Source organism: Aquarana catesbeiana, linkage group LG04 (genome assembly GCF_042186555.1).
Source record: "Aquarana catesbeiana isolate 2022-GZ linkage group LG04, ASM4218655v1, whole genome shotgun sequence".
Lineage (NCBI taxonomy): Eukaryota > Metazoa > Chordata > Amphibia > Anura > Ranidae > Aquarana > Aquarana catesbeiana.
This window is the reverse complement of record NC_133327.1, coordinates 480,257,942-480,284,763: the sequence shown is the minus strand read 5'-3', so window position 1 is coordinate 480,284,763 and position 26,822 is coordinate 480,257,942. Positions and strand designations below refer to the sequence as shown.

At 45.9% G+C, this 26,822-nt stretch overlaps 1 protein-coding gene across 4 annotated transcripts in view; it reads right to left on the bottom strand.

Moving 5' to 3' along the window:
* MTR (5-methyltetrahydrofolate-homocysteine methyltransferase) overlaps positions 1-26,822 on the bottom strand; it is a 1,497,716-nt gene that overhangs the window by 209,875 nt on the left and 1,261,019 nt on the right. For all 4 annotated transcript variants that reach the window (XM_073627630.1, XM_073627629.1, XM_073627631.1 and 1 more), the window contains one exon: positions 4,049-4,245. In XM_073627630.1, coding sequence (XP_073483731.1) covers positions 4,049-4,245 — 197 coding nt within the window. The remainder of the gene's footprint in view (positions 1-4,048; positions 4,246-26,822) is intronic.

Genomic DNA, 26,822 nt, shown 5'->3' with positions numbered 1-26,822 from the left:
TCATCTGCACAATAGCATGTAATTTATTTGCAAGGGATAATTATCTGCACAATAGCTTGTGCACTTTATTTTGATTGTGATTTGGGATATGCAAATGAATGAGGATTAATAGGGGTAATCATCTGCACAATAGCACGTGCACTTTATTTGCATCTTAGTTTTGAATTAGCTTTGAGAATTGCACCTGAGCACATTAGCACGTTTTCTCGTTCTGTGAAATTTTTTTTTTTTTTTAATAGCACCCTATTTTTGACAGCACCGTTACCTCACATATATATAAGGAAGGATTAGCTGATTCTATTCTCTCTTGCAAAGAGGCAATTAGCCAGTTCCAGCTCGGCGTATCACAGAATGATGCTGGCGGGAACCTCTCATCCCTCCTGGTGGGCGTTATATGACTCCTCGCTCGTGTGTGCCCCCGGGGGTGCACAAAGCGGCGATCCGGGATGAGGTGTGTCCCTCAGACAGCCCATCCCCAATCAGGGTAAAGAGCCAATGAAAATGGCTCTTTACCATGTGAGCATCTGTGTCTAGTCACAGCTGGTCACATGTTTTGTCCTCATTCACGCCACTCGCGCGCGCCCCCAGGAGCAGCAGCGCAGCGATCGGAGATGAGGTGTGTCCCTTGGACACACCTCATCCCCGATCAAAGTAAAGAGCCAAAAAAATTGGTCTCTTTACCACGTGACTGGCTGTGACAATCACAGCCGATCACAGATGTCAACAAACCACGGTAACTCGCTGTTATCGGGTTCTCCTCACGATCAGTGTGTGAGGAAGAGATCTGGAAACAGTGTGTTACCGTTCACAGTGTACAGTACTGTGCCCCGACTGCTTCCAAAATAAAGAGGACCTGTCTGTAAGCCCAACAGAGTACCTGTCTTCAGCCCATCAGAGTACCCGAGTACTTGTACCCGGTACCTGGCCTCTCTGCAGCCAGGCAGCCAGTGCAGAGGGCCGGCAGGTGAGCACGCAGGCCAGTAAGCGGGTGAGCGAGAAAGTCGAGAGATGACACTGCCCGCACTGCATCACTGCAGTTTCGTCCTCACTGGGCAGCAGAGAGATTACATCATCTCTCACTGCCCGCCCTTACTCTGGGGCACAGCCACTGGCAAGTGAAAATCTGCATCTGGTGGCAGGCGACACAGCCACTGGCAAGTGACAATCTGAATCTTGTGGCAAGTGACGTGGCAAGTGACAATCCGCATCAGGTGGCAGGTGACGTGGCAAGTGACAAGCAGCACCTGAAGGCAGGTAACATGACAAGTGACAAGCTGCATCTGAAGGCATCTGACTTGGCAAGTGACAATCTGCATGTGGTGGCAAGTGATGTGGCAAGTGACAAGCTGCATCTGGTGGCAGGCGACGGTGAAAGAGACACGCTGCATTTGGTGGCAGGTGACATGGCAAGTGACAAGATGCATCCACTGGCAGGTGACAGGGGCAAGTGACAAGCTGCACATGGTGGCAGGCGATGGTGGCATGTGACACACTCAGGGCTCCCACTGTTTCTGCATTATGGTGAGTTGAATGATTTCATTTTATAATACAATGTTATAATAGAAATAATGCGCATAAATCATCCTGCCACCATATCAACCATGGTGCCCTGATGATTGGAGCACCAACACAGCCATTATCCCCCGACAAATTGCCCACGAAAAAACGTATCCCCTCCCCCTTGGGCCTTGGCATAATTTTCTTCCACACAGCTGGTCCCCGGTGCCAAAAAAGGTTGGGGTCGCTGCTGTAGCGCATCAGAAGACCCGCGGGGGGAAAACAATGATCTCCTGTGAAGTTGATAAAAGTGTTAAGATAGCCGCCACTGTTGCGGCTGGCCTTAACACTTTCATCACTGTGGTTGGCAGGTCTCACTATCCTTCCCTACCTTCTCAGCGCTGAGAGGAAGTGGCATCATTTTAATAGGTCACTTCCTCCCAGCCGCATAGGAGGGAAGAATAGTGACACTGACAGGATTCCATTTCCAGGGATTGGTTCTGTAAGCAAGGATTAACTGTGGGTATAGGATTGTGTTTATGTAGGTTTTCTATTTATTATATATTGGTTCAACTAGATGCACTTGTGTCTTTTTTCAACCTATGTAAGGATACAGATTGCAGGTAGGAAGAGAAAGTCACTGGGGATAGGCTGGATGACACTGAGAACAATGGGGGTACCGTTACAGGAACAATATGAATCTCTGGGTCACTCTGAATTTCTCAAAAATTCAGGGACACTAAGAATCTTGGGGTTAACGCAGAATTCTCTCAGGAGCCCAGGAATACTAGGAACCTTGAGGTCACCCGCAATCTTCTCAAAGTCAGGCACACTAGGAAACACTGGGGATCTAGGAATACAACTGTTGCATGAGCCCAGCCTAAATAGAAAGTGATATAGTCTGGCTGGGTACATAGCTAATTGAATCAACAGCAGAATACTAGTCCTGTGGGATAACCAGTAACATCAGAACCTTGCAAGTTAAAGCTATGAAACTTCATGTACCAGCATGCCTGCTGCTCTGTGGATATAAAGGTGACAATTCAACAAAACTGCAGATGTGACAATTTGGGACACTTAATTATCATATACATCCACAGAATTCTCCGGGGTGCCTTATGTCCACCCATATCCCTTGTGGATAGGTTTCTTGGTCCAGGATACCCAGAAATGCTCACCCAGAGATAGTACTTTGACTGCGTTTTAAGCAACTGATTCCATTAATACTGTTTTTTGTAAGCAGAACTCTTTGCATAGGATAAAAGTGATCTTTAGTGAGGCTTTCACACACCTAGTTGATGTGAAAGCATTGCTCGCTTGTACATACATAATGTTTACTATACATTTGTGCATTATAGATGTATGATTTTCCATGTATTTCTTGAAGTCGCCAACAAAATGCAATGAGCTCCCAGAACAGCTCTGAATTCTGATTTAGAAAAAAATATATACAGTATGTAATAACTACGTAAAAGACTTTGCAGTGACTCTGGTCATACTGACTGTATTATAGAAACCTGTATCAGTAGTGCTTCTTCTAGTATTCATTTTTAAAAATTTTAACTGAATTGTAAGAAAAAATGTAAGTTTTTATTTTCCATGATTAGCAACTTACAAGGGATATTGGTACTGTACCTCCCTTTGGGTCAAGTAACCTTCCCAGATACCAAACTTCATGCACTATTTGCTTTTCTATTGAAAAAATGGTGAAATCTCCATAATATGGACACAGAAATAAACCACGACAGAAGCGCGAACCAAGGAGTCCTCAAAAATTCTAACAAAGAGCCAGTTCACTGTCAGGCTATAGGTGGTCCAGAATTTGTCCAGTGCGCATAAACAAGCAACAGGCTTTGGTAGTCAGTGGCAGCAAAAAAATAAAAATATCTGCCCGTAGTTAGTGGGAGGTTCCTCCTCCCATTTTGTTGTTAGTAGGGTGAATTGTGCTCCATCATTGTGTCAGTTGGAGGAATAGTTTCCATCATTGGTGTCAGTGGGAAGAAAAGTGCCCCATCATTGGTGTCACTGAGGGGAATATTTTCACATTGTTCCGGTCAGTGGATGGAATTTTGAGCCATCATTTCAGTCACTGGAAGGAATTGTGCACTATTGTTGGTGTCATTAGAAGTATTTGTGCCTCACCACTGATGCCAATGGAAAGAATACTATCCTGTCAGTGTGAGGAATAGTTTCCCACCATTGGTGTCAGTGGAAGGAATCATGCTCCATCAATGGTATCAGTCGAAGGAACTGTGCACTGTTGTGGGGTGTCAATGAGAGGATTTGTGCCCCATCATTTGTTATAGGAAGGAATACTGACCCAAGGGCCAGTTACCTGAATGCAAAGGACCCTGGGTTTGGGGATCACTACTCTAACCTTTCCCAGCTCTATGCAGAAGAAAATAAAAAGTGCGGTGTTGGGCTTAATATTTTTAAATCAAATAAAACTGACCAAAAACCATTATAGTTTGCTTTTAACATACAGTCTTTAAAACAAAGAAAAGAAAAAGAAAAGAAAAAAAAAAAAAAAAAAAAAGATTGCTTTGGTCACCTGTTGCCTTAGTCCATGGAAAATGGCAATGGGCTCTAAAGAGCTCAGGACATCTTCTCCAGCATATAACAAAATGTCATCCTGCATACTCTGTGCTGGCCAGATGCCTACAAGACCACGGGCTTCAAATTTCTTTTGACTGATTACAAACTGTAGCAAATTTTGAGCATCATCATAGACTCTTCTCGCCTCTTCCCCTGAATATAAAACAAAAGACAGCGATAGCATAAAAATGTGTTTATATGCAGTCTTATCTTTATGAGAAAATAAGGTTAAAGAGGAACTTGACTCCCCCACCTCCACATTTTCCCGCTATTAATTGTTAATTCAGGGTTGTCCTTTGTTCACATACTATCCTGCTTAAAGAATCCCAAATTTTTCTGCTTCGATCCACAGCCGAAACGCATGTCCTGCAGTCATCTTTCCCCCTGACATCATTAAAAGCCAAACTGCCTATTCCAGGTTGTTGCAGCTGTCCCCAATGGCATTCGCCAAGCCCATCCACTATGTGACCCTGCTTCTGTAACACCCTGGGATATGTGATATAGGGGTGGAGGCAGTTGCTGCTACTGCCTATTCACGCGTGCACCCCCAGAGTTGGAAACTGGGACTATTTCGGTACTAGATAAAGAATTTTTGCAGTAGAACAGAATATAAAAATTATATCAATTTTAATAATTACAATACAAAATTACATAAATCATATATACAGACAAGCATAAAATCAGGATTATATACCACACTCAATACAGCAAATTAAGAGTATAGCCCACAGATTTTCTGTAGGGGGGGTATATGGGACTTGATCTCGACCAGTTTCGCGGTCAAAACCGCTTCTTCAGGAGAAATAGTCTATAAGGTAATGTTGAACATCTTTAATTCGTAAACATGTTAAGGTTATGCAGCAGACATAGAACATCACAAATATCACAACATCATACAAAAATGGTAAAATTGAGGACTGGCTCACCCATTCAGGCAGATTCAATGGGACAGCAGGACCCAACATAGAGCAACCTAGACACGTATGTCTTGAAACCTTCACAACCCCCACAGAACACCCCCCATGTGACACCAACCTCAACGTCATAAATCTCACTCCCTACATGCTGACTGACGAGGAAATCTCGTTACTACAGATGGGCTTAGGCTTCTGCCCCCTTGATGCGCTCAAAGTCACCGAGACCATCAAGGATCTCTATTTGTTCGCACAGAATCTTACATTTAGATTTATTTTTGACACTGACCACACTAATCTTAATTTGGAGCGTGAGCTCACGGAGCGCACCAAAAACACTTCAGTATGGAGGAGTTTCGGGTGCTCCGTGACCTCATGCTCCTATACGATGAGGGGGATACGGGGGACCCCGGCCCTTCCCAGGATGCCCGGCCCCCTATCGACACCTCCCAGAGAGTGTTCTCTCCGGGGATCCCCCCCATCACAACTTTGCACTTAATCCCCCTAGTCAAATTGCCACTCCCAACCAAGTTTCACGATCGAAACCTTTCTGACTACAGTCTCGCAGGTTCTCTGACCTCAACACCTGCCCAGAGATCTGGGCTTTTCTTCAAGCCACTATTAGAGACCTTAAAAAACAACAATGGCCTGATTTTCCTTCTAACCTCAGTCCCAGCCAAACTACAGCACTTCAATCCTTACAGAGACGCGCTGATGTCGTCATAAAACAGTCTGCTAAGGGCGGCAATATCGTCCTTATGACACACAATCAATATCAATCCATGTGCTTGGCCATGCTCAATAACCGTAACTGGTACCTACCCATCACTCCATCCCATGTGTCGTCCTTTGCACAGGAACTCCAGGCTCTTTGCACTGAGGCCTTCTTCAGAGGCCTCATTGACAAAGATACTTTGGATTTCCTGGTCCCCAAATTTCCCCGGGTCCCTACCTTTTATTCACTGCCCAAGACTCACAAAAATGTTAAAACCCCTCCAGGAAGACCTATAGTCTCGGGGATAGGTTCTCTTACCGATAACGCTAGCAAGTTTGTGGACGCGTTTCTGATGCCACATGTTCGTAGCCTCCCGTCCTACATTAGAGACACCACCGACCTATTGCAACGCCTTGAAGGTATCCAGATCCCTCCTGACACCCTGCTCATGGCTGTCGATATTGAGGCACTTTACTCTAGTATCCCCCACGAGCAGGGCGTACGGAAGGCTGGTTCCTTTCTTTTTGAACAGGACACTACCACATGGCCCCTCAATCATTTTGTGCTTGCACTATTACATTTTATATCAACCAAAAATTACTTTACCTTTAACAATCAATTGTTTTTGCAAACACAAGGAGTCGCGATGGGGACCTCCTGCGCTCCAGCCTACGCAAACCTTTATTTAGGCGGTTGGGAGAGGCATATTCATTCGGACGATAGATACATAGCATTCCTTGATGATATCTTTTTGTGGTACCGGTTCATTGATGACCTACTATTGGTATGGACTGGACCCAGGGACAAACTTTTGCTGTTCCTTCATGAGTTGGACATTAATGACCTAAATCTCAAATTCACTTTTAAGATTGATACGGACCAGATTTCATTCCTAGATCTTAACATCATTAAACAAGACGGCACCTTAGGTACGGATCTTTACCGTAAACCCACGGCCAGTAATACTCTACTTTTTGCCACCAGTGCTCACCCTAGTTCACTGGTGTGCAGCATACCTTACGCGCAATATCTGCGCTTGAGCAGAAAGTGTACGCGTGATAGTGACTTCAGGCCAAGGCGTTACGTGAACGTCTTCTTCAACGAGGATATCCCCCCACCAATCTTAGAAAAGCATACAACAGAGCCCTGTCACGCCCTCATAATTCCTTATTATTTAACCGTCAAAAAACCTCTCCCTTAAAGTATACAGTCAGATTTATCACCACTTATTCAGCACATCATAATGTGCTTCGTAACATCTTAACTAATAACTGGCATATTTTAGCTGAGCATCATACCTTATTCAAATATGTACGGCCCGTCCCGGAATTAGTGTTCCGCAGGGCTCGCTCCCTACGGAACCAATTAACTTCCAGCAACTATACCTCCGAAAAACCTCAGAGGACGGCACCAAACAGTACATTTAGATGTGGGGACTGTCCCCGCTGTCCTTGGGGACGGGAGGGCAGGCGACTCATCTTACCTAATGGAGAGCTCTTTGTCCCGTGAACCTTTGCTGACTGCGGCACAAAAGGGTGATTTATTTGATGTTATGTACATGTAAATTTTTTCACGTGGGAAAAACAGAATTTTTTTTTTTTGAAAATCTTTTTATTGAGTATAAGACATACAAACAGAAAACAACAGTAAACCCGCTACAGCATTGGGACTAGACCCACGCAGTGGCCAGTGCCAGCTGGCAACTGGGCTGTTTCCACCATTAGTGACATACAGCTGTAGCACGTCTATAAGAAAAGAACAACAAACAACCTAGTGCTGTATTGGCTCCTGCTCAATTGAAATATCTAAGGATCAGATCATTCATTCGAGACCCAAGGGACAATAATAGATATCAAATAAACCCATATCAGAGATTACAATACAAAAGCGTCACCCAAAGTATCAAAATCACATCCACCCGTAGAGTGGTATTATGTACATGCTCAATCAGTCTGCGGTTGCCGTTGAGGCCTCCGCCAGCCATTTGGCCCACACTCTACGGTATTTTTTGGGGCATCCTCTATTTTGGTAGGTTTCCTTATAAAGTGGTAGTACTTTATTGACATGTGTTTTCCATAGCAATATTGACGGCAGGGCACGTTTTTTCCAGCAGAGAGTGATCATTTTTCTGGCATAGAAAATCAGGAGTCCTATCAGAGTCCTCTCCGCTATCCTGGGGGCTAATGCTTCTACTAAGCCTAGAAGGCATATCTGCGGGGTTGGGGCTATATCTATTCCCACCACTTCTTTTATTACAGATATTACTTGTGACCAGTAGTTTTGAATTGCTGGGCAGGACCAGAAGATGTGTATAAAGTCACCCGGATCCCCAGTACACCTCCAACACTCCGAGGACAGGGAGGTTCTCATTTTATGCATTCTATATGGGGTAATATATGCCCGGTGTAGTATTTTGTATTGTATGAGGTGGTCACGAAGTGAGACCAGGATTTTGAAGGGGAAGTCCCACATGTCCTCCCAATCCTCAGAGTCCAGTCCCGGGATGTCTTGTGTCCATCGCTGACGGAGCTTTCACAGATCTGGATAGGAAACTCTAAGGAGATGTGCATAGAGGACCGAAGTCGGTTTCCTGGTGCATTCATATCTTGTGACCCTACCAGATCGGATTGCACTATTTGCGTGTCATTGGGTAATATTTGGGCTTTAAACGCATGAGACAGTTGCATATAGCGAAATAAATGCGAGGGGGGAACATTATTGTGGCACACTAGATGATTGAAGGGGTGTATTGCCGTGCCGGTGGTGAGGTCAGATATCAGTTTAATGCCACATTTGGCCCATATTTTGGGGTCTGGTAGTGAGTAAAGATGGGGTAAGGTCGGGTTGTTCCATAGGGGGGCGTGTGGGGATACTGCATTCCGTGGGAACTTCTCAAGTCCCAGTCCTGCCTTCCAGGCTCTTAGAGTCATGTGCATGGAGGTGGTCAAGTCATATGGAGCCTTGGGACCTCGAAGGGGTAACTGTGTTAGGGCCTCCACAGAACGGACCACTGCAGCCTCCAGAACTGCAACGGGGTTGGACGCGTCCGGCACTAGACACCAAACTGCCGTGACCAGCTGAGCTGCCAGAAAATATTTCTGGCAGTCTGGAAACGCCAACTACCCCTGCAACCCTGGACGCATCAGTGTGGACAGTTTAAATCTAGGGGGGTCTGAGCCCCAGTGGAAGAAGGAGAACATTCGGTTCAATTTCGTAAAAAATGAGCAAGGTATCCATTGTGGGGAATTACGGAATAGGTATGTAAATTTAGGTATGATTTTCATTTTAATTAAGTTAATGCGGCCTAATAAGGATAGAGGAAGGTTCTCCCAGGCTTTGACTCCTTGGACCACCGGGTCTAGGTTGAGGGGGATAAAGCTGGATGCGTCTCTTGAGACGCGCACCCCCAAGTACACCATTTCGTCTACCCATTGCAGTTGGAGATCTGGCGGGGCTAGTCTTTTTGCCTCAGGGTCAATAGCTAGTAACTGGGATTTTGTCCAGTTCCCCCGTAATCCTGTTATTTTGGAGAATTCCGTCAATACTTGCAGCGCCCCTCTAAGGGAGGAGTCCGCATCGTTCAGAAAGAGTAGGAGGTCATCCGCGTACAGAGCTACTCTCTCCTCCAGCCACGCTATTTTTAGTCCTTTTATGTGGGGCGAGACCCGCAGTGCCTCTGCCACCGGTTCCATAGCTATTGCGAACAGTGCTGGAGAGAGAGGGCAGCCCTGCCTGGTACCCCTGGACAGTGGGAAGGGGGGAGAGACGTCACCTCCCAGTCTGATGGCCGCCCTCTGGGATTTGTATATAGTTTGCAGTCACCCAATAAAAACCAACGGAAATCCCATCCTCCGCAGAGTTTCCCAGAGAAATGGCCATTCGATCGAATCGAATGCCTTTTCGATATCGAAGGAGGCAACCGTTCTAGTGCCCACATTATCATGTATGGCATGCAAGTTGAATAGTCTGCGGAGGTTAATATCCGTTGATTTATTGGCCATGAATCCAGTCTGGTCTGTGTCTATAATGGAGGGCAGAAGTGGGTTGAGTCTAACAGTAATTAATTTAGATAAGAAGTCAATTTTGAGAAGTGCTATGGGCCTGTATGAGGCGCACTGTTTGGGATCTTTATTGGGCTTAAGGATTAGAATAACGTGCGCGTCTGCCATGGAGGGTGGGAGCGCTCCCTCCTCCAGACATTGGGTATACAGGTCTGCCAACAGGGGGGCTAGGAGGTCCGCATGAGACCGGTAGAATTTAACGGGTAGACCATCAGGGCCCGGGGCCTTCCCAGTTGCCAATGAGTTAATAATAGCATGTACTTCCTCTGCAGTGATAGGCCTGACCAGATGTGACCTCTCCTCGTCTGAGAGCCACCCCAGGGCCAGGGGATCCAGGAGAGGTGCCATCTCGCTAGGAGTCATATCATAAGGGAGCGTGGTACTGTATAGTGTCTGATAGAAGGTCTGAAACTCCTTCAGGATACCCTTTTGGGATGTAATAGATTCACCTGTAGGAGAGACCAATTCGGGGATCAGAGTCATAGGGGTGTCGTGATGAGACATCATTGCTAGCAGTCTACCATTTCTATCACCCTGCTCTAAGAAACTCTGTTTGGTGTGGAATAACTCTAAACGTGTGATCTCAGTGAGATGGGGTTGGAGATCTCTTTTTGTGGACTGCAGTCTATTGAAATTGGAGATCGAGGGGTCAGACCCGTAAGTGGCTGATGCCTCCTCAATCTCCCCCTCCAACCGTGTTGTGCTTGCTTGTTGATTTACCTTCACCGTCTTAATTGCTGACATATAGCGTCCTCTAGTAAACGCCTTGAAGTCATCCCAGACTGTGGGAGGAGAGGATGACCCCGCGTTATGTTCCCAAAATTCACGTAATGTTTGTGGGGTCTGCTCTGATATCTCGTCATGGGAGATCCAGTGGGCCCCAAGGCGCCACGTGGAGCCACTGCGTTTTTCTCGGGTCAGCATAGTGATCTTGAGGGGGGGAGTGATCAGAAAGTCCACTAGATAGGTAGGTTGTCTCCACTATGTCAGTTAACATAAGTTGATTTGCGAACGCATAATCAATTCCGGAGGAGGTTTTATATGAGGTAGAAAAACATGAGTAAGCTTTAGTCTGGGGATGTAACCACCTCCACACCTCAGTAACCCCTGCCGAGTGTGTCCACCCCAGCAGATCCCCCGTAGAGGATTGTGATGGTGTGGGCCTGTCAAGATCAGGGGAGAGGGTGTTGTTGAAGTCTCCTAGGATTAACAATTTAGCTGGACAATACGGGGTAATCCTCTCCAAAATAGTGTACAGCACTTCCGGTTTGAAAGGTGGTGGGATATAAACACCTACTATAATATACCTTTGTTGCCAGGCCGTCAATACCACAATTACAAATTTGCCATGGGGGTCTGTATGGACCACCTCAACTTTACATGGGTAGGATTTATTTAACAGTATTGAGACCCCCCTGGCATATGAGGAATACGTGGCCTGGAAAGTTTTCTGAACCCAGGGCTTTTTAAAGGCCATCAGATTGCCACCCATCAAGTGGGTCTCCTGTAGGATCAGTACCTGAGGGTTGTGCGCCTTGACATACTGGAACATCAGTGCCCTTTTAAATTTGGAGTTGAGGCCTCTGACATTCCAGGATATCACCGACATTGTTCCCTGATCACGTGATGTCATGATCCCAGGGGAGAATTGCTAACTTCAGGGTGAACGAGTCCCATCTGAGTCCCACTTGATGAGTGCTTTTAGAGCAAGAGCCAACCGCACATAACACATAGAAACCATAGAAAACAATACAACTTCCCAAGCACTGTGTGCTTTTCCTACCAGTACCCGGACCCCCTAAAAAACACTGGGGATGGGCCGGGAGCCGGTCTATACCCAAAACTGAACTCAACATTGTAAAGCGGTAACCTGTGAACTAGGCCACACTACAGTCCTCCGCAGCACCGAACAGAAGTCTCGGAGGCGAGATTGGGGTGATGTGTATCCTGTCATGGCAAGAGGGGCCTGGTGACAATTTCTCTAGTTAGATGGAGAGCACCAGGTCTCTGGCTTCTTGTGAACCTACCCAATCGTGGGGGTTCAATGTGGATCACTCGTCGAGGTACTTTTGAGGTGGCTCCGGTACTTACAGGAAGTTTTAGTAGGATATAACGGGCAAGGATGTGGGAAATCCGTGCATCTGATATCCTCATGGGATCAGGTCATCAATGCAAGGTGGTCAGCCAGTCGTCAGCATCTGCTGGGTTATCAAAGAACCGGATTGCTCCAGCATGTTGGACTCGCAGGCGGCTGGGGTAAAGCATGCTATATTTTATGTTCTTATCCCTGAGCCGTCTACGAACATCGTTGAAGGTTTTCCTCTTCCGCTGCAAATCGGCTGAAAAGTCGGGGAAAAGATGAACGGAGGTGTTACCATAACTGAGTGTGGGATGTTTGCGGGCTTCAGAGAGGATCTTGTCCCTGTCCAGATAATTGAGGAAGCGGACCAGAAAAGGTCGGGGGAGGTTCCCCGGGATGGCGCGGCCGGTGGGCACCCGATGGGCCCTTTCAACCACGTAGGTAGGAGGGACATCTGTGAGGCTCAGGAGATTTTTAAAGAACTCTTTCGCAAATTCAGCCGGGTGGTTCCCTTCCTCTTTCTCAGGTAGCCCCAGGACCCTGACATTATTGCGTCTGAGTCAGTTTTCGGCGTCATCTGATTTTGCGACAAGGGACTGTACCGTGCGCTGCAACTCAGCAATGGAGGAGGCATGCGTGGCGGTAAGATCTTCGGTGGCGGATACTGTGGTCTCAGTTTCAGTCATTCTCCCTCTTATTTTGTCAAGGTAATTCCTGATAAAATTGCACTCCTCAGCAAGATGGTCGATGCGCACAAGCAGTGAGGTCCTACTCCGCTTGAATGCAGCGAGGATCGTGGCTGTACTATCTTGCGACAGCGGGGCTGACTCCTCTGCCGCTGGAACCTCCCCGGGGCCCATCTCCATTTCAGCTAATAAGTCCCGGAGTCGTCCAATCAGTATAGGGTCTGACTGCGGCGAAGAGACTTGTGGCTGCTGGGGCGATGAGCCGATCCCAGCGGCCCTGGAGTTCTTCTTCCCCTTTCTGGAGGGGGGGACATCTGATGAGTCACTAAAGGGGGCCCCGACAGAGGAGCAACTCGTGCCCAGATCAGTGACCAGGAGGCAGCCGCGGTCGGCCCAATGGAGCAGTGGGTAATGAGCCAGGGAGAGCAAAGTCCAGGCACGCAGACAGCAATTCCCTGCAGCCCCCCTCTTTACAGCAATCCCCTGAGCAGAGGCAGTCCAGTAAGGGTGGAAAGCTGGGAGTGAGATCAGGAAAGGCCCAAAGCAGGAGGGACCCAGGCAGAAGGATGGCAAAGACACCAGGCCCCTGGGCACCTACACTGGCCCACACAGGCAGTCCCCACCGGTCAGCACACCAGGCCACTGCAGGGAGATGGATGGATGGTGAGGCAGGTGGGGGCAGCAAGAGCCGCACTCTTGATTTGAGGCCGGGCCAGCCGCGGTGCACTCCTGTGGGGTAGCCGCTCAGGAAACAGTGCCGTCAGACAGGCTCCACTAGGCCGCAGCGAGTGCCCTTAGCAGACAATCAGACCAAGCCAGGCAGGTGGGGGGGCAGGCATGAGGGGGATGGAACACAGTCTCAAGGCGGATGGCAGTCTCTTACCCCAGGCTGAGATCAGCTCGCTCCGGCCGGGTACAGGTCAGCAAGATGGTGGCTGCAGGCCTGAGCAATGCACGGCCCCCCGGATGACCATGGCTGAATCCCCACTCAAGATCCACTCAGGGCTCAGCAGGGGAAGGAGAGGAACAAATTGGCAGGTTGGCTGGTCTGTTTTTGGCAGTTAGATGCGAGGATGGCGAAGGATTGAATTCAGGATACCCGGAGCTCCTCTCAGACGCGTTCGCCACCGCTCACATCCGGACACGCCCCCCACTATCTGACAATTTAGACAGAGGATTGGTGATCACCTTTATTATTCCGAGAATGGTAAATTGACCATGATTGGTAGACACATCGGTCTATATCATAAATTCGACAGCTCGGCTGTCCAATTCTTCGTCCTTGAGGTGGTACAACCTAATCCCAGGGGAGGTGACTGGGACCGTACAATCCTCCAGAGGGAGACTTTATGGATTGAGCGGCTTAATGCCACCATCCCCCCTGGCCTCAATTAATTGGTATCCTACAAACCCTTTTTGTGACAACCTTGTGAATCCCTTCCCCCCCTCCAATCTACTCCCCTTCCCCCCCTTTTTCCATCCCCCCTTTCCCTCCCCAACCCCCCCTCCCCCCTTCCTCTCCGTCCCCCATCTCCCCCCCTCCCCATTTATGATGGCAATTGGTACCATTTGTTTTTTCTCTTATTGTAGTGCTCTATTGTTCCATTGACATTTCACCCTGTGACCGACCTTTTAGTTGTGTTAGGATGGGTGACAGTTTTGGGGTGACATCCCCAAGAGATAACCACAGAGTTAATTTCTTGTTTACTTTTCATTGTTATTTTCCTTGTAATCCATTTCTGTTACATTTTGCTGTAAGAGGACTCGCTCCCGCCCCTTCACCTCCCCTTCCCCCTCCCCTCTCAGCAGTCTTGGTTCCATGCGGGATCCCTGTTTTCTCCCCCCCGGCGGACATGTGCTTGCCCTGGCAGCCTCAACTGTCACTGCTTGCACTGTGTGTCTTGGACTTCATGCCTTCTGACACCAGCGCGCGCTTGCGCAGTAGCACGGGCCCGTGCACCTGCGCAGTGCGGGCAAACAGACCCGGCTACGTCAGACGCCGCCCACGATGGCGTGCACTGACTTCCGGGTTGGGGAGCCCTTATAGCGGCCCTGACAGGACCGCTATTTGAGCTTGTACGGACTCCAGTGTTGAGCGGCAGAGATGGATCGACGTTCCTAAGGTCAGTATATTTTGCTACATGTGCGGTCTCTCTCTATTTCCCCATCTTTCCTCTTTTTGCAGCATCTATGTGCACCGCCAATAGATGCAGTACTGTATCCTCCCCTGCTGTTTGCCTTCCTCCCTTTATGTGTGACATGTCCCTGTGATGTTTAAGATTTTGGTTCCGAGTATGGGAAAAACACCCTCATAAAAAGGCACCACATCCCTAAGCAAGAAATTTTTTTAGTTTAAATGGACATACAAAAGAGAGGGATTTTCACGGTGCAGGTAAGTTAAACATACGGAAAAGCTGTATATCTTTTCTCTTTTTTTTAAAAAAACAGTTTATTGTTTACATTTAAAAACACACAAATATTGTATAAAGTATCAGACATATTCCTTTTGAGGTTAAAGTAAAAACAAGGTGGTCAAAGTAGGGAATAACAAAGAAAAATGTACACTACAGATTCACAGATGGTAGTTATTGCATACTAGCCCGACATGTTTCGCATTGTCGCTTTTTCAAGGGATATGCAACTGTTTAGTGAGTCATCCAATACTTTTAGTAATTCTACAGAAAATAGAAAAAAGGAAAAAGTTTTTTTTGTATAAACACATAGATAATTTTCAGTATTGATACAACATTAAATATAATGAAAAAATACATGTTGTCACTCTGAAGTGTCCATGAAGGCTTACCCCTGAAGTTGACCCTACAAAATCTCGTCAGAACCGGTAAAACAGACACAACCAAGCATGACAGCAGGGGGGGCTTATTTGCAACCACAGGGAGCAGTAAGGAGAAGCTGTTGTATGAATAATAAATATTGAGTGTCAGGGAAAATTATGTACAAAGGGTTAATTAGATTTAAGAAGGAAAAAACAAAATCAATCAATTAACACTTACGCCGAAGATTAATTAAAGCTGCAACCAAGGATACAGATGGTCAGCGGTAATAGTGAAATGATGATTGCAAGAAATATTTGAATGGTGGATGTGTTAAAGCTAAGGAATGAAATAAAATAAGAGCAAAAGATATTGTCACTACACAGAGGAATGCTGAACTAGGTAATTTAGATTGTAAGAATGTTTATAGGCAGGTAGGGAGAATCTACACATGTAGCATAATAGTATAATTAGACTCACATTACAAAGATTTGCTGGATGAAACAGCAAAGGATATATATACACAATTAAGACTCTGCAAGAGTTCAATAAGTAAATAAAGGACAGGGAATGTATAAATGTATAAATATGGGTATAGGGCAGGGTATGGTGTGCAACACCAGTCACTTACCCTGCTAACGTCTTGGCTTGCATCCTCCGGCGCTGGCAGACATAGCTGTCAGCTGTGCCGGTTTAAATACTGCTCCCCATCGAGCCGGCGTGTGACGCGCCGGCTCGATGCGGACGTGATGGCGCCAGTGCGCATGCCCGAGGAACCAGGAACCCCGTTCGGACTTCAAGTCCCACAGGGCATAGCGCCGGCGGAGGGAGCCGACATGCGCATAACCACGCACGGCGGCTCCTCCCGCACAGGAGCCGCATCACGGGGTGAAGGGGGCGGGGGGAGGGCTCCGATGGTGCCCTACGATGGAACTGGCACAGTGGAGAAGCACGACGCGAAGTGGGCACATCTCAAGGATGTGCCCCGGGCGTCCGTGTGGGTGCGACGGCCCCCCCTCCCCTGTTACAGCATAGACTGAGCTGAGAACGGTCCGACCGAGATGGGCCAAAGGAGTAGCCGATCGAGTAGGAAGGGACCACAGACCTTCCGATCTTGATCTGCGCTTCAAAGGGACAACCCGTTTACATATAAATCAAATGTGATTACATTGAAATAGAGTTACATACTATAACCTGGTTACACATGGCTGCATGTTAAATCAAACCATACAAAATATATTGCAACAAATGAATACATTACTAGTAGAAACAGGTCATTTATATAAATGACATGAGGGGAAGATGGAGAAAGGGGGGAGGGAAGACTAAGTGGACAGGGAAAGTGGGGTGTCAGATGGACAATGACACCATGGGATAATACATGGGCAGTTAACATTCAGAGGAAGGGCCATTATGTCCACAGCACCTTCTACAGCGGTCACTGCCCCTCCTCTTCACCTCAACACGGTCACCAAGGTAAGCAATGCTAACACTGTTATTTCACCTGTAACAGCTGACATGAAGTTAGCACCTATTTTTTTAGGGAAGGACCAAGAGCTAGCACAAGCCCAGAGTTTGATTTAACCTCATGTACCCCTGACCCAACATCCAACCCATCAGAATTATCTATTATCAATCTCTCTTCGTATACCCTAACTGAATATGAAGAACAGGTCCTTAAACTGGGTCTCACCTTTTGCCCTGATTCCCAGGTTGACAAATTCCACCTTATTAAGGACCTTCACCTTTTTGCTCGTAAACTCCTATACAAAGTCATTTTTGATAAACCCAAACTAGACACATGTCCAAATGACCAAACATCCAACCTCCGGATTGACATGGAGGAACAACAAGCTTTTGAGGACTTGGTGGCACTTTGGGAGGAGGGACACACGGACGACGACATCTCTGGTTGTTTGCACCTGCCGGAGTTGTCGGTCGCTGGTGTGTCGTTCCCCCCCCACAGTCCTACAAACCGAAGTCGAGGAATTTTCCTCTGTTAAGCACTAATCCCAACATCTGGGCATTTGTCACACAAACTTCTCAAGCAATTGAAGAGTCTAATTTTCTTCCCTCCGCATCCTCTAATTTAAATGCAAATCAAAAAGCTGCCATTAAATCCCTTGAATCCAACCAAAAGATAATTAAACCTGCCGACAAAGGCGGAAATCTAGTTATCATGGAAACATCCCAATATATCAGCATGTGTAACAAGATTTTATCCAATCGAGACTGGTACCGCCCTATTTCCAAAACTTTAATACAAAACTTCAACACTGAATATTATAACATCATCTTTAAGGCATATCATAAAGGCATCATAGATAAAAATACGTGGGATTACCTTAATGTAAGGGACCCACGAATCCCTACTTTCTATGCCTTACCAAAGGTACACAAATCCATCCTGGAACCTCCAGGACGTCCCATAATATCTGGTTGTCTATGTTTAACGGAAAACGCCAGCAGTCTGGTAGACAGCTATTTACACCCCCATGTTACCTCTCTCTTTTCCTATATCAAAGACACTATAGATCTATTAAGAACTATCGAAGGTATCTCACTTCCACCAGGCACCTACTTAGTTGCACTTGACATTGAAAGTCTATACAACACTATTCCTCATAGTAAGGGCATCGAAATTGTGAGTAACCATCTATATGAGAGAGGTCCCCTATTCGAGCAATATAACGAATTTGTTCTAGAACTTCTCAACTACATACTGAGACACAACGTCTTTATGTTCAATTCTTCCCACTACCTCCAGGTGCAGGGGGTTGCGATGGGGACCAGATGTGCCCCATCGTATGCCAACCTGTACCTGGGGGGGGGTGGGAAAAAGATCTTTTTTCCAGGGACGACCTGACCCATCTATTGGAAAAGGTCGTTTCCTGGTATCGCTACATAGATGACGTGTTGCTATTCTGGTCTGGTTCAGAAACAGAATTGAAAGAATTCTTCAGATTGATCTCTAGTAACAACTTTAACCTTTGTTTCACCATGGAACACAGTACAACTGCGATCAATTTCCTTGACCTTACTATTTCCATTGACGCCAATGGAAAGTTAGACTCGTCACTTTTTAGAAAACCTTCGGCTGGGAACACTATTCTCCACACGGATAGTTCACACCCAGGCCCCTTGCTGAAGAGCATTCCCTATAGCCAGTACTTGCGGTTAAAACGCAATTGCAGCAAAGATGCAGATTTCCAGATAGCAGCTAAAGACCTGTACAAAAGACTACTATCCCGTGGATACAGCCACTCATGCCTCAAAAGGGCATACAATAGGGTTAAAATACAAAACAGAGATTTGCTACTTTTTTCAACCAAACTCCCCACTAAATCCGACACTGTAAGACTGATCACTCGCTACTCTAGCCAACATAGAGAAATCAGAAATATCATAACCAAATTCTGGCCTCTTTTATCCGCTGACCCAGCTGTCAGCAAACACATCAATCCATTCCCTGAAATAACCTTTAGACGGGTTCCCTCATTGAAGGACCGTTTAGTTCACAGTCACTTCCAAGACACCTTCAAAAATAAAAAATCTCCTCATACAGGTATTTCCCCATGCGGCAAATGTGACATTTGCCGCTACGTAGAAAACACATCACAATTTCTACTTCCTAATGGACAGTGGTACTCAATTAAATTTAATGCCACCTGTCAAACTCCAGGTATAATCTATCTAGCTCAATGCATTTGTGGTGGCTTTTATGTCGGCAAAACAAAACGACCATTCTACAAACGAATTAGGGACCACATAAAACCCATCCTGAAAAAACAAATGGATACAGCTATTGCTAGGCATGTGGGTCTATACCATAATTTTAACCCCAGAACCATCAAGTTCCGAGCTTTGGAGCATGTCCCGCTAGACGAAAGAGGGGGCAGTGTCGATCGAACACTGCTCCAGCTCGAAGCCCGCTGGATTTACACTTATAAAGCTACTCATTTCCCGGGCTTGAATGAAAGCCTGAGTTACAGGCCCTTCCTCTGAATGTTAACTGCCCATGTATTATCCCATGGTGTCATTGTCCATCTGACACCCCACTTTCCCTGTCCACTTAGTCTTCCCTCCCCCCTTTCTCCATCTTCCCCTCATGTCATTTATATAAATGACCCGTTTCTACTAGTAATGTATTCATTTGTTGCAATATATTTTGTATGGTTTGATTTAACATGCAGCCATGTGTAACCAGGTTATAGTATGTAACTCTATTTCAATGTAATCACATTTGATTTATATGTAAACGGGTTGTCCCTTTGAAGCGCCGATCAAGATCGGAAGGTCTGTGGTCCCTTCCTACTCGATCGGCTACTCCTTTGGCCCATCTCGGTCGGACCGTTCTCACCTCAGTCTATGCTGTAACAGGGGAGGGGGGGCCGTCGCACCCACACGGACGCCCGGGGCACATCCTTGAGATGTGCCCACTTCGCGCCGTGCTTCTCCGCTGTACCAGTTCCATCGTAGGGCACCATCGGAGCCCTCCCCCCGCCCCCTTCACCCCGTGACGCGGCTCCTGTGCGGGAGGAGCCGCCGTGCGCGGTTATGCGCATGTCGGCTCCCTCCGCCGGCGCTATGCTCTGTGGGACTTGAAGTCCGAACGGGGTTCCTGGTTCCTCGGACATGCGCACTGGCGCCATCACGTCCGCATCGAGCCGGCGCGTCACACTCCGGCTCGATGGGGAGCAGTATTTAAACCGGCACAGCTGACAGCTATGTCTGCCAGCGCCAGAGGATGCAAGCCAAGACGTTAGCAGGGTAAGTGACTGGTGTTGCACACCATACCCTGCCCTATACCCATATTTATACATTTATACATTCCCTGTCCTTTATTTACTTATTGAACTCTTGCAGAGTCTTAATTGTGTATATATATCCTTTGCTGTTTCATCCAGCAAATCTTTGTAATGTGAGTCTAATTATACTATTATGCTACATGTGTAGATTCTCCCTACCTGCCTATAAACATTCTTACAATCTAAATTACCTAGTTCAGCATTCCTCTGTGTAGTGACAATATCTTTTGCTCTTATTTTATTTCATTCCTTAGCTTTAACACATCCACCATTCAAATATTTCTTGCAATCATCATTTCACTATTACCGCTGACCATCTGTATCCTTGGTTGCAGCTTTAATTAATCTTCGGCGTAAGTGTTAATTGATTGATTTTGTTTTTTCCTTCTTAAATCTAATTAACCCTTTGTACATAATTTTCCCTGACACTCAATATTTATTATTCATACAACAGCTTCTCCTTACTGCTCCCTGTGGTTGCAAATAAGCCCCCCCTGCTGTCATGCTTGGTTGTGTCTGTTTTACCGGTTCTGACGAGATTTTGTAGGGTCAACTTCAGGGGTAAGCCTTCATGGACACTTCAGAGTGACAACACGTATTTTTTCATTATATTTAATGTTGTATCAATACTGAAAATTATCTATGTGTTTATACAAAAAAAACTTTTTCCTTTTTTCTATTTTCTGTAGAATTACTAAAAGTATTGGATGCCTCACTAAACAGTTGCATATCCCTTGAAAAAGCGACAATGCTAGTATGCAATAACTACCATCTGTGAATCTGTAGTGTACATTTTTCTTTGTTATTCCCTACTTTGACCACCTTGTTTTTACTTTAACCTCAAAAGGAATATGTCTGATACTTTATACAATATTTGTGTGTTTTTAAATGTAAACAATAAACTGTTTTTTTAAAAAAAAGAGAAAAGATATACAGCTTTTCCGTATGTTCAACTTACCTGCACCGTGAAAATCCCTCTCTTTTGTATGTCCATTTAAACTAAAAAAATGTCCCTGTGATCCTCACAGGGATGTGCCTTTCCTATTTCCCCACATGTGTCTCTCTTCCCCCTCCTCTATTATCACATCCCTGCCAGTGTTGCAGGGTTCTTGTCTTTCTGTCCCTCCTGTGTGGTTTCACTATCCTTCTTCAATTCTGACCCCCGGAGCCGTGATCCTTCCATGCTGGTTACACTTCTCTATTATATTTAATTTTTAGATGAGGCTGCCAAACCTTACTGTGCTCAGCATCAGCTTTACCTATAATCCTAAGGTTTAATTAGTTAATCCAGGATCACCTCTAGATTATCAATTGGATGTTGCTTGCTTACAATATCTTCTATTATACAGCTCATGCGCTTAATTTGGGCTTACTTAATACCTGGTGAGTGCCAGCTGGTTATCCCCCTTCACCCCCTTATAATCTACAATCCACAACACTTTCATACCCCGGGTGTTCCTTCCCCACTTTCTCCCTCCTCCCTGTTCCCCTCACTCCCCCCCTCCCCCTTGTCCTCCAATTTCCATCCCCCCCCTTGCCCCCTCCACTTGCCCTCCTTGGTCTTCTTCTCCCCATCCCCCCCCCTCCCTGTCCCCCCATCCTTTCCTGCCCCCCCTGCTCCCACTTCCCTCTCCTTTCCCTCACTTCCCCTCCCCCTTCTCTCTTTCCCCTCCTTTCCCGCACTCTTCCCCCTTTTCTCCCCCCTCCCTTTACCCCCCCTTCTTTTTTACCTCCCCCAGTTCATTTCATCCCCCCCTCTCCCTCCCCCTCACTGTCCCCACGTTAACCGTTTGTTTTTACTTGTTTTCTCACTGGGTGTGCACCTCCCCCACATGTTAGTGCTTTCACTATAATTACCAGATATTCTTATTACTCCTTATTTAATCAGAGTCTGTTCATAATCCCCCGTGTCCGCCGCGGGGGGATTTATGTTGGGTCCTGCTGTCCCATTGAATCTGCCTGAATGGGTGAGCCAGTCCTCAATTTTACCATTTTTGTATGATGTTGTGATATTTGTGATGTTCTATGTCTGCTGCATACCCTTAACATGTTTACGAATTAAAGATGTTCAACATTACCTTATAGACCTATTTCTCCTGAAGAAGCGGTTTTGACCGCGAAACCGGTCGAGATCAAGTCCCATATACCCCCCTACAGAAAATCTGCGGGCTATACTCGTTATTTGCTGTATTGAGTGTGGTATATAATCCTGATTTTATGTATATATGATTTATGTAATTTTGTATTGTAATTATTAAAATTGATATAATTTTTATATTCTGTTCTACTGCAAAAATTCTTTATCTAGTACCGAAATAGTCCCAGTTTCCAACTCTGGGGGTGCACGCGTGAATAGGCAGTAGCAGCAACTGCCTCCACCCCTATATCCCTTTCATTGTCTAAATATCGGAAAGATGGTACCTGTATGAGCTTTTTACTAATGCGCAATTGAGGCTTTACTCTCTTTTCCAACCTACCCTGGGATACGTGATGGAAATATCCCAAGAGGCTGTAGGAGCAGGGACATGTCATTCTCGCCTTGGCAAGAATGTTGACAGGGCTATAGCAAAAAGTTAATAAAAATAATCCAAAAATTTAAAAAAAAAAACACGTTTTGGGAGAAAAGCATGCAGGGAGTTAAAGTAGCACACACAGGGTTATTTTGTTTACTGAGGCTTACTTTAAGAGCATCAAATGGGATTAATATAGGCATGGTGTTGATGTGTTTGCAACACTCCTGTTTAGTTAGTACAGTGCTGACAATGATGCTACAGCATTCTTTGTAAATGTCATACATGAATTAATGTGAAGTAATTAGCTTGAAGAGTGTTTAGCACTTCTACATCTTTCTGTAGTTTCCACTACATTTAATAACCAAAGTGGAACCTGAGACAAACAACATAATCAGGACCTCAAATATATGCCCCATACTGTATATAAAACCAAAAAACACACAATACAGCAATCCTCCAGTTCTTAGCATAAACCTTCTGGTGCTCTAAACCAACTTCTCCTTTTTCTGTCAATCACCCTGATATCCACCATAGCATCTGGAAAGACACTAAGCAAGTATCAACCATGAATTGTTAGGTAAACTCCCTTTATCCTGGGTGATAAGGCCACTAAGCATTCCCTTCTACCAGAAGATATTGGATTTTTTAAAGCGGGGGGTCCACCTATCTTTCGTTTTTTTTTTTTGAGTTCATTCACACTTTCTTCTCAGCATTACATACTCACATATTGTGTGTAATATGTCCGCCTGTGTCAGATTTCGTCGGAAAGAATAACTTATATTATTCACTGCAGGCGGTTTCCATCTTCATTGTGGGCATTTGAAGCCCACAAGCATGTATTTCCTGGATGTGGTGAATGCTGTGCTCCCAGCATTCAACGCTCGTTCCCGTACATGCTCAGTGGCATCCTGGGAAGCCTGAGACTAGCTCCCAGGAGTCTGGGAGAGGCTAGAACCACGCCTACTCCCACGGGAGGAGAACCAGGAAGTGCAAAGAAGAATAGAAAAATAAAAGGTAATTAAGGCGATTTAAATTTTTTTAAACGGCATGTCAGGCAAGGAAGACAATACATACAGATATTGTTCAATATTTGAGTGGAACTCCGCTTTAAGGAAGCTGCAGTAAAAATCACGGGAAGTGGGGCAAATCAGGCAGGATATGTTAAAATGTGAGTGTCTAAAGCCAAACAATATATATTTTTTTTAGTTTTGGATAGCACAGGGAATCATTAGAACCCCTGTCATTTGTTTTGCTGTCTGTATCCTGCTGAAAGATTTCCATCTATTTTCTGCCCTGCAGATAACAGGAAACAAAAGGAAATCGCTCTTAGTTGTCACTGGAATAATCTATTAAATACATTCAGGGAATTGTAAATGTGGCTCAAATATAATTCTGGTTCACCTCCCAACACATCAATAAAAGCACAAAAAAATCCTAAAGTGGAACAATACTATCACCCGATAAGCATAAATATGGATTGTCCACTTCAACTATTTGCGTTAAAAAAATTTTTTACTATACAAGCTTACATAAATTTTATGAAAACCTCTATAAAAAAATACTAAAACCCCGATGTGGACCCATCTCTAATTAGTATGCTGCTCTGTTTGCCCAATCTAAGCATCGCAAGTGTGTTCCTAATAACTGATCCAGTTGTGGTGAAATAGCTATAACTTACAGTACAATCTCAGAAGCTTTGGCAGACAGTGACTCGATAAAAATGACATCTTGCAGATCGTAGAAGGCTTTAATCCAAAATGTGTTTAGATCTTCAAAGATTAACATCACATAGGTTAAAAAAAAATCATAGTATGTCTAGCTCCAGCAATTACATGCTCAGAACAGAAATGAAAGACACATGGGGGGGGGTGTGGCTTGATGACGGACCGTGGCAGCCTAACCACACAGCTCTGGCTTTTCCACGCGATCCTGCAAGGCATCCTGCGTCCTTTCCTCTCCTACTCGGCACCGTTACCTTCCTCCCGGTGGTGGGCACCCCCCGTGCGCTTTCTATGGTGAAAATCGGGCCGCTCATGGCCCCATTCATGGCTGAACAGCTAGAAGGGTTCCCATTGGCAACATGGTGCCGACCCTATGACCATGCCTGCTGCAGTCGTCCCTCTTCTCTCAACGAGAGTCCTCCACAGGGGTGAGTGACTCAGCTTCAATTGCCTTTTCTACACAGGCTGACCCCCCTTCACCACAGGATTCCTCCCCCAGCACAGGGGCTGTCATTGTCCCTGATCAGCACCAGGCTGAACCTACACTGTCACAAATAATGAATGCAATACAAGATTGTAAGGCCTCCCTTACTACTCAGATGGAGACCATACATGTTGATTTTTCCTTATTGAATCAAGATGTTTCAAAATCTGCGTAAGCGAACAGTGGCAGCTTAGGACCAGAATAGCTCCATAGAAGATACTCTGCACCCTCTAACTGCTACTGTGCGCACAGCCACAAATGAAATGGTGGCTCTCAAGGCCAAATTAGATGACCTGGAAAATCGCTCCTGCCAGAACAACCTCCGCTTTGTGGGCTTCCCTGAACGCTCAGAACGGTTTCTACACTCTTGGCTGCATGAAACTTTTGGCATTGAGGCACTATCGTCCACCTTTGTTATTAAATGAGCACACTGCACCCCTCCATGCCCCGTTCCGTCAAGGGCCCCTCCGTGATCCCCGATTGCACGGATCCTTAATTTTCAAGACAGAGTGACCACTCCCCAACTTCTCCCCGCGGAGGTCCAGTGCCAACGGACCTCCTTCATGGCTGTGAAGGACCGTCTACGTACCGAGGGCTTACAATATGCTATGCTCTTCCCTGTGAGTTATCCATGATGGCAAGGCTCACTTTTACACTAATCAGTAAGATGCCATGGCTTGGCTAGATGACTATTTTGGACCGGCGCCCAGACGCAACTGATGGTGGATAATTACAAATCTCTGTGTCTGCTCATGCTGTAATGGCTTCTGAACCTCCTCCCTTCTTTTGGTCGGCTGACCTGAAAGTGGATATTGCCTGTGTTCCTACTTATTGCACTTACTTCCTGGGGGACATCATCCGTCTTCCTTTGGATACTTCCCACCATTGTTCTGCCACTATCCTTAGGTTTTACCCTGTGTCCCACATGCCTGTTCCACATTGTGCCTTTCCTGGAATTGCATCTCTCCTTCGGCAAAGATTGTCTGTTTGCTAGGATTATCCTCCCCAGTTTCAGTACACCCTTGATGGCGAGGCCACAGGATGTTTGTAACTTTTGATTGTTCCGTTTACGGGAACCAAGGCTCACTATGTTTGGGATGGTGGAGCAGGGTGGGATGGTTGAGAAGGATGGGTTGGGGGTTCTTTTTGCTGATAATAGCATTTGCGGTTTTTGTCTATCTTCTATGTTTGTTCTTGTGTCTCACATGCTCTCATTTGCACATCTCTGGTGGTATAGGTTGCAGCGTGTTGATACGGTTGATTATCCTATTACTATTAGTATAACCTGGCTGGTTTGCAATGGCTATACCACTGAAATCAATCTCTTGGAATGCTAGAGGTTTGAATTCACCCCAGAAGTGGTACCTGGTATTTTCCTATTTAAAAAAATATAAACCCCATATAATTTGCCTTCAAGAAATGCATCTAACGGGTATCAAGCTGTCAGCCCTTAAACGCTGTTGGCTTACCAAATCTTTTTACACCACTCATACCTCTTACTTCCGGGGGGGGGGGCTCTATTCTGCTAGCTAAATCTTTCCCGGTTGAAGTTTTGCAAGTTAAAACTGATCAAGAAGGGCAATTTATCATACGCGTTCTGCAATTTACCTCAGTGGTACTTATGCCGCGTACACACGAGCAGACTTTAGGACCGGACTGGTCCGACGGACTTTCGACAGACTTCTAATGGACTTTCTGAATGAACGGACTTGCCTACACACGATCACACCAAAGTCCGATGGATTCGTACGTGATGACGTACGACCAGACTAAAATAAAGAAGTTGATAGCCAGTAGCCAATAGCTGCCCTAGCGTCGGTTTTAGTCCGTCGGACAAGCATACAGACGAACGGATTTTTCGACCGGAGTCGAGTCCGTCGGAAAGATTTGAAACATGTTTTATTTCTAGGTCCGTCGGCCTTTTGGGAAAGTCCACTCGTGTGTACGCGGCATTACAATGGTAAATATTTATATTCC